Source organism: Chiloscyllium plagiosum, chromosome 22 (assembly GCF_004010195.1).
Source record: "Chiloscyllium plagiosum isolate BGI_BamShark_2017 chromosome 22, ASM401019v2, whole genome shotgun sequence".
NCBI lineage: Eukaryota > Metazoa > Chordata > Chondrichthyes > Orectolobiformes > Hemiscylliidae > Chiloscyllium > Chiloscyllium plagiosum.
Genome location: NC_057731.1, coordinates 27,431,951 through 27,440,311, shown reverse-complemented (window position 1 = coordinate 27,440,311; position 8,361 = coordinate 27,431,951). Strand labels below are relative to the sequence as shown.

The 8,361-nt window shown below is 38.8% G+C and overlaps 1 protein-coding gene across 2 annotated transcripts in view; it reads right to left on the bottom strand.

The window, feature by feature from the left end:
* Nucleotides 1–4,107: 4,107 nt before the first annotated feature.
* The window catches only part of uros (uroporphyrinogen III synthase), a 58,814-nt gene continuing 54,560 nt past the window's right edge, over nucleotides 4,108–8,361 (bottom strand). Inside the window, exons 9-11 of one of the 2 annotated variants that reach the window (XM_043712630.1) lie at nucleotides 8,110–8,208; nucleotides 5,944–5,997; nucleotides 4,108–4,501 (exon numbers count right to left, since the gene is read on the bottom strand). In XM_043712630.1, the coding sequence (XP_043568565.1) occupies nucleotides 4,481–4,501; nucleotides 5,944–5,997; nucleotides 8,110–8,208 (174 nt within the window). In that variant the 3' untranslated portion in view covers nucleotides 4,108–4,480. Of the gene's footprint in view, nucleotides 4,502–5,143; nucleotides 5,998–8,109; nucleotides 8,209–8,361 lie in introns of those variants that run through there. The other variant, XM_043712629.1, reaches the window with a different exon arrangement.

Genomic DNA, 8,361 nt, shown 5'->3' with positions numbered 1-8,361 from the left:
GAGGTGTTTAATAACATCTCTGAATGGTTTGAATTTTAAAAAAGTTAAATAATAAAAAAGAGACAGTATTGGTCCACGCTTGCTGGAAAAGAAGAGTATGTTTGTGGCTGGCAGCATATATGAGAAAAGATATAGTCAGTCTCACCCAGAAGCAAAAGGGACAGAAGGAAAAAAATCAAAGTCGATGGCATGTTTGATTGTGAGTATGTCACTTTTGTTCTGGAGTCAGTGATTCCCAATGATTTGAGCTGCACTGTACCTGCCAGGAAGATCTCTGATAACCTCACATTACTCAGAGATATACGTAATCGCCAATGGGCAGGATAATAGGATAAGCACCTTCTTCATTACCTTGAACCACAGGCTCTTGACAATACATTCCATGTATAAATGATGGAGGGTCTCCAAAATGCATCAGGTGGAGGAAATCTGCAAACGTATCCATGATTCTATGCAAACATCAGCAGCAACATCTCAAATAATATCGACAAGTTTTGTGACACTGCTATACTCTCCCTAATGTTTCATTTATGAGTTCATTCAAACCTTTGTCTAAGCCCACCAGAAAGGCTGTGGGAACAATAGGGATGACAATTTCGGCAAATAGAGGTCAAAGCTTCCTGGCACATGGATGATATAATTTTCTTTGAGCAGATACTGTGTCCCCAAAGATTTGGTTTGGAATTATTTGGGGATATGCCAAAAATCGAAAGAAAAATCTAGTAATGGTGGATCTGTCAGAAGGATACCTGTCAAAGTAATTTGCTAAACTGTTATTTGCCTGGTGAGGAGAAAAACTGATCTGCAAGCCTGGAATCCTGTATCTTTGCACACAGCACACAGAGCAGTTGTGATAGGAAGACACTATTGCCCATCTCCCCTGGAATGTATCTTTGCAAAGCTGATGGAAAGAGCTAGAATACATTTTTGTCAGATATGACAGCTTTTGTTTGTACAGGTTTTCCATCTGACAGCCAGTCTGTTTGACGAGTTCCTGGCTTACTGAGTAGAAAATCCTGCAAATAACTGAGAAGAATCATGGATTAGTAGTGATAAAAAAGGAAGTGCTGGAGAAAAAACAGCAGGTTTGGCAGCATCTGATTAGATTAGATTACTTACAGTGCGGAAACAGGCCCTTCATCCCAACAAGTCCACACCTACCCTCCGAAGAGCAACCCACCCAGACCCATTCCCCTACATTTACCCCTTCACCGAACACTACGGGCAATTTAGAATGTCCAATTCACCTAACCTGCACTTTTTTGGTCTGTGGGAGGAAACCAGAGGAAACCCACGCAGACAAGGGAAGAATGTGCAAACTCCACACAGACAGTTGCATGAGGCGAGAATTGAACCCGGGTCTCTGGCGCTGTGAGGCAGCAGTGCTAACCACTGTGCCACCGTGCTAACCACTGTGCTGCCCACTTTGTTTTTAAGGCTGCTGTAGGCAGAAAAACAGAGTTAACATTTAGAGTCCAAAAATGACTCTTCTTTGGAACTGAACATGGCAGCAAAAGTGCTAGTAGTTAATGCTGTTGAAAAACTAACAAGGAGGAATAAGAACAGATGGTAAAACTACCCAGAGCAAAAGGCAAGGGAGATGCTGATGGTAACAGAAAACAAGGGCGCCCAGAAATATTATTTTTCCAGCCTCCTTCAGCTACAAAGAGAATTATATTGAACTTGAAAGATTAAGTTTGTTTGTTTTTCTGCAAATGCTGAGTTTTTCCAGCACTTTCAACGTTTATTTCAGATGTCCACTATCCACAGTACTTTGCTTCTAATTAGGAAAGTGTAGGTCATGGTCACAGGGAAGGCTGGGGGTTCTGGATATGGTTTTTGAGGGAGGTTGTTCTAGTTATGATCACGGTAAAAAAAACCAGCAGTTTCAGTCATAGTCACAGAGGTTTGGCGAACATGGACCTGGAAACAGGTCAGTACGCATGCTCCTCCTCATCCACAAACAGATCTTATAAGTTTTTAACACAATATATGGATGGTGTTCTTGAATACAGCCTTCTCAAAGCCTCTATGATGCTGGAAACTTGGTCAAAAGAAATTGGAAGAACAAAGGAGGCACGCAATCCTCTTATCAGACTTAGCAGCTCTGGCCTTCCACTCGAGGGCAGACTGTTTTGCCGTGGCCAGCCCCAAATCTACTAAATATGCAAATAGGGGGGGGGGGGGTTTAAGACTGATTGGTGGAACATTTGAAATTTTTCAAATTTTAACCACTTGCCAAACCCCATATTAGCTGTTCTTTGGGGTTATATTGCCCTCAGTCTATTAAAATCCTCCCTTCTAATTTACTAGATTTGTAAAATTCCAATATTCATCAGTTATCAAATGCTACAAAAACAGTGATGGAGAAAAACTGCAACTTTTAGGGCAAACAATAACTCCCACAAGGATGTTTTTATTCTCCAACAACCAAAATGTATTTTTTTTTCCATTTGACTCTGATCATGACTCAATTTTATGGTCAATGGTGAAACAGTGATGTACACCACATATCTGGAAGACAGCTGCCTACAAATATCTAGGGAGTTTTGTGGTGTGGTGTTCCTCTTCTTCAGTGGCATTTTAAGTCTAGCGTCATGTTAAAGTGGTGTCATAGCTTGCTGCAGCAGTGATATCAGCAAGCACATTACGCAGAAAAACACACTGAAGTATGCACACACATTAAAAAGGAAATTAAAGCACAACACCTTTAATTTATATTTTCAGATAACAACAAATTTATGGACTAATTAAAACAGAAGGTAAAATGAAGATAAGCCAAGCTTATCGAACTTTAAGTGTAACATTTTTTTATAATGAAGAAATATGACATACTAGAAATATAAATTTCTCTTTCAAAGCCTGTCAGGATGTTTAGCAGTAAATATGAAAATACTACCCTTAAAAATCCAGCTGCATTGCAATCACCAAAGTGTAACCTTCTGAGGATGGGTCACTGGACCTGAAATGTTAATTTTGATTTCTCTTCATAGATGCTGCCAGTTCTGCTGAGCTTTTCCAGTAATTTCTGTTTTTGTTTCTGATTTACAGCATGCACAGTTCTTTTGTTTCTATTCTGTCATCTTTTCAGGATTCTTATAATAAGGCTAACAAGTAAGATTTGAAATTTTGTGTCGGAGAAATTTGCCCAATAGGTTAGAGATCACAAAACTCAGCTGGAAGTGAAATTGTCAAACAGTTTACTGCAAGGATATGGCTGGAAGAGAAATTGACTAGGCTGACACAGAACTGACAGTCTGCACAGGTAGATCAGATTTCTCCTCACAGACCAGTTTTATAGTAATGCTGCACAATGACACTGATTAAGAAATGGGAAACTATAATATTTCTGGAAATGGAGTAATTTAGTTGCAAGGATGCTAATTGGAAAACAGTTTATTGGATGAATGTCCTGTTCCTTCACACAATGCAACATTCTGACAGTACCATGGTTCCATTCATCTTCACAGGTAGGTGTTAATGTCTCTTCTGAAGTGGTGAGATACTTCCATTGTCCTGTTCCTGGAGCATGTCCTTACTGGTGCCTGTTTGTTCTGTTCTTTGTGTGGCTTGGGTCTTGCTGGGTTGTGAAACTGCCCTTGGGACTTTGAGATATCTGTGGTTCTCTGTCATGTCCATGGGAGCTTAAAGTGTATTGCCTTGTCTGCATGCTGTATGATTGAGCTTGTGAGCTGCTCAGGAATTCTGGGTGTTCTGGTACAGTTTGGCCAATTTTGCTTTTGTGGGCCTATCGTGGGTTAGCAAATCTTTTCCCACATTTTGTTAATTTGTAAAATTTCTCACTGATTACAGTTGGGAGATACTGCCTAAATGAGCCCATTGAAGTGACACGAATCTTCTGTTTTCCTGCATTATTCTGTACTTTAATAGGCGGCACAGTGGCTTAGTGGTTAGCACTACTGCCTCATAGCACCAGGGTCCCAGGTTCAATTCCAGCCTCGGGCGACCGTCTGTGTGGAGTTTGCACGTTCTCCCTGTGTCTGTGTGTGTTTCCTCTGGGTGCTCCGGTTTCCTCCCACAGGCCAAAGATGTGCAGGTCAGGTGAATTGGCCATGCTAAACTGCCCATAGTGTTCGGTGCATTAGTCAGAGAGAAATGGGACTGGGTCGGTTACTCCTGGGAGGGTCGGTGTGGACTTGTAGGTAATCTAATCTTAAAAGGAATAGTCAGTTTCACTGGAGGAACAAAAGTAAAAACTCTTGGTTCTCCCCAGTGCACTATCTAGACCATTGTTAAGCATTCAGGATGCACTTCATGCTTCTCTTTTCTGATGAACATTGACAAACTAGATATTGGTTCTATAAGTTATAAATCTGGTTCATTGAACAAAAGCAAATGAATATTTCACTTGAATACAGAGTTCCCAATTTCTAACCAATATATTTAGTCATGGATTGTTTTAAAAGCCTTTGTTCTCTCAACTATTGACATGCAGAAATTCATCAGTTCAGTGCAGCCCCTAGCCTGAGTTCTTGTTGTCCTTTTAAAGACCAAACAATATTAAACAATGTTAGGTATTGCTCTGGTTTGATAAAATAAATAAAACATTGCAAACAATAAACTACAATATTAGATTCAAAAAATCAAATTAGCTTTTAAAAATATACAAGATCCTGGTTGGACGCTAGACTTTGTCATTCACCAACTTACAGGACATTGCAGAAATGAATGGTGAATAAGACCACAATCTTATTTAGAGTTTAGATTCAGCTCAGAAAGTTTATTGAAATGTAAGTCATCTTTGCTCTGACTGGCATTCCAAAGACAAAACAGAGGCAAAGTGTTTGGAAACAAAACATAATTTTTATCAGTTATATTTATGTTCAAAACAAAATTGTCACCGAATTGAATACAACTGAGCAAATCTCGTACAGAGGGCAGGTGATGGTATGGTGGTAATGTTACTGGACTAGTAATTCAAAACCACAGGCAAAAGCTTTGTGGACATGTGTTTGAATCCTAAAATGGCAGCTGGTGAAAACGGAACTCAACAGCAATCCAGAATAAAAAGCTAGCCTAATGACAACTATGTAACCACAGTCGATTGTCATTAAAAAAAAATCTGGTTCACGAAAGTCCTTTAGGGAAGGAAGTCTGTCATTTCATTCTTCCCTGGTCTGGCCTACAAATGATTCCAGACCCATAACAAATATCGTTGACCCTAACTGCCCTCTGAGCAATAAATGCTGGCTTAGTCAGCAATATCCAAATCCTATTAGTGAATAAATTCTGCCCTGAGTCTCAAATCATAGAGTCTCAAATCATCTGCAGACTTCACTTTCTCCTCTCAAATCATAGACCTTATAGGCTGAAAGAATATGCATAATTTAAATATGTTATCATCAACCTGAATAATAAACATTTTAATGGGATGGTGCAGACATACTTCCCAAATTCATATCCCCACTACTCCAAAATTATTATTCTTATCATAAAAATGATTGTAAAGATTAGAATCCAATACTTTGTTATTTACATTACAGCACTGCTAGACTTTCACATTAATTTGAAATAAAAATCAAGATTTCTCAAAACCTTTGGGAAAGATATATAAAAAATGATTGTGTACCGTAAATGAGATACTACCTTATAAAGAGATTTCTTACACCTTTGTCTCAGTCTGACTAAGGAACATGCAATTTCCTGGGATTCACAAATATATTTTAGAAAATTATGTTACAGAAATAGACTAATTAAAGAGAAATTTCCTGATTTAAAGTAATTTTACAATTTTACAATGATAGGAAACAAGGCTACAATTTAAACAGAATCTAAAGAACACATGTTAACTAAGCAAACATTTTAGCCATTAAAGAAAAAGAAACAATGTTTTGCTGCTATGTATTTGTCACTTTTTTATAGCACTTTTCTTATACTAGCTGCTAGATCTTGAGCTGTAGGTTTTTCTGAGGTACAACTCACAGTCAGTCCCTCTGTTACCATGGCATCAGCTGTTGTTGGTCCTATTGCTGCAAACTGTAAACACAATCAAACAAAATGTCATAAAATCTTTCACTCCATTTAGATGCTAGATTAGGAGAAAGCACCGGCTAAGGCAGAACTCAAATGCAGAGAAACAAGCAGTGATAATTATAGAGAAGCATAAACAACTTGAACAGAGGCTTCCAGCCAATTATCTTATATGGCTTCTTGCAAAGGGGAATTAGTTGACAAAGCATTTTAGGCAATTATAGAGTCATAGAAATGTACAGCACAGAAACAGACCCTTCAGTCCAAACTGTCCATGCGACCAAATATCCCAACCCAACCTATTCCCACCTGCCAGCACCCGGCGCATTTCCCTCCAAACCCTTCCTATTCATATACCCATCCAAATGCCTTTTAAATGTTGCAATTGTACCAGTCTCCACCACTTTCTCTGGCAGCTCATTCCATATACGTACTACTCTCTGCGTGAAAAAATGACCCCTTAGGTCTCTTTTATATCCTTCTCCTCTCACCCTAAATCTATGTCTTCTAGTTCTGGACTCCCCCACCCCACCCCACCTATCCATGCCCCTCGTGATTTTGTAAACCTCTATAAGGTCACCCCTCAGCCTCCAACACTCCAGGGAAAACAGCCCCAGCCTGTTCAGCCTCTCCCTATAGCTCAAGTCCTCCAACCCTGGCAACATCCTTGTAAACATTTTCTGAACCCTTTCAAGTTTCACAACATCTTGGGAAGGAGACCACAATTGCACACAATATTCCAACAGTGACCTAACCAATGTCCTATATAGCCGCAACATGACCTCCCAACTCCTGTACTCAATACTCTGACCAATAAAGGAAAGCATACCAAATGCTGCCTTCACTATCCTGCTGCCTTCACTTCACTGCGACTCCATTGTCAAGGAGCTATGAACCTGCACTCCAAGGTCTCTTTGTTTAGCAACACTCTCTAGGACCCTACCATTAAGTGTATAAGTTCTGCTAAGATTTGCTTTCCCAAAATGCAGTACCTCGCATTTATCAGAATTAAACTCCATCTGTCACTTTTCAGCCCACTGGCCCATCTGATCAAGATCCTGTTGTAATCTGAGGTAACCTTCTTCGCTGTCCACTACACCTCCAATTTTGGTGTCATCTGCAAACTTACTAACTATATCTCTTATGCTCACATCAAAATCATTTATATAAATGACAAAAAGAAGTGGACCCAGCACTGATCCTTGTGGCATTCCACTGGTCACAAGCTATACATAATGCTGATTTTACACCTGTTCATTGCTACAAAAGAGACAGGGGATGTCAAAAGCTGAGAAGCAACTGCTCACTTTTTCAACACAAACTCTTGGCACAACTGCCATGGTAATGGAATTCTGCACATCAGTTAAGTATTTGGTATAAACAATGTTTAGGAAAACAGAAAATGCTGAAAAACTGAGCAGGTCTGGCAGCAGAGTTAATGCTTTGAGTCTAAGGATTCTTCTTTGGAGGTTTCAAAAAGAATATTTGGACTCAAAGCATTAACTTTAATTCCTTCTCCACAGGAGCTGCCAAACTTACTGAGTTAATCCAGTACTTACTTTCTCTATTTCAGATTTCCAGCATCTGTAATATTTTGCTTTTATTGGCATGTTTAGGAAATATGTCTACAAATAGTCTTGCAATTGGAAATGCAGCACCAAATCCCAGCATTAAATAGTTCAAAAAAAGCAATGTGAGAATTACTAAGAAAAAAAAGTACAATTTCAACTGTCAACCATTTGTTAAGAATCAACCTTGTAAAAAGTCAGACCCAGAGATCACAGTAATGATGATTATGAATTAAAAACATGTGCCAAAAGCAAGAATAACTAAAGAAGATTGCTGATTTTTTTGTGTGGGATCAATCAGAATATATCTGGTTAAAATTAAACGATCTTATATGGATTCATACTCCCTATGTTACTGCTTCAATAAACTAGAAAACCTTGCCATCAATTAATTTATGTATTGGCTTGCTTGTGGCATGCTCCACAATGCAGGAAACATCCTGTAAAATCACAATTGTTGATTTGGTTCTATAGGGTCTTCTGTTGTTGCCTTTATTTTTGAGATAAAATCAGTCAAGTACATGCCAAAAGATATTTCCAAGAATAGTACCTTAATTGTGTCAAAGAGGTCCCCTGCCAATTTTTTGATAGTATTCAGACAAAATTTAACACCGGAAGGACTGAAAAAGGTGATGATATCTGGGATTCCCTAGTGGGAGAAAGGAAAACAGATTAATGTACTTTTCTTACCAGTTCCAAACTATGAAATTCCATGAGAAAATACATCTCTTGACAGAATATCATACCATATTGCTATCAATCATCTTAATCAGATAATAAATAGTCTTTGTTTTTACCATTA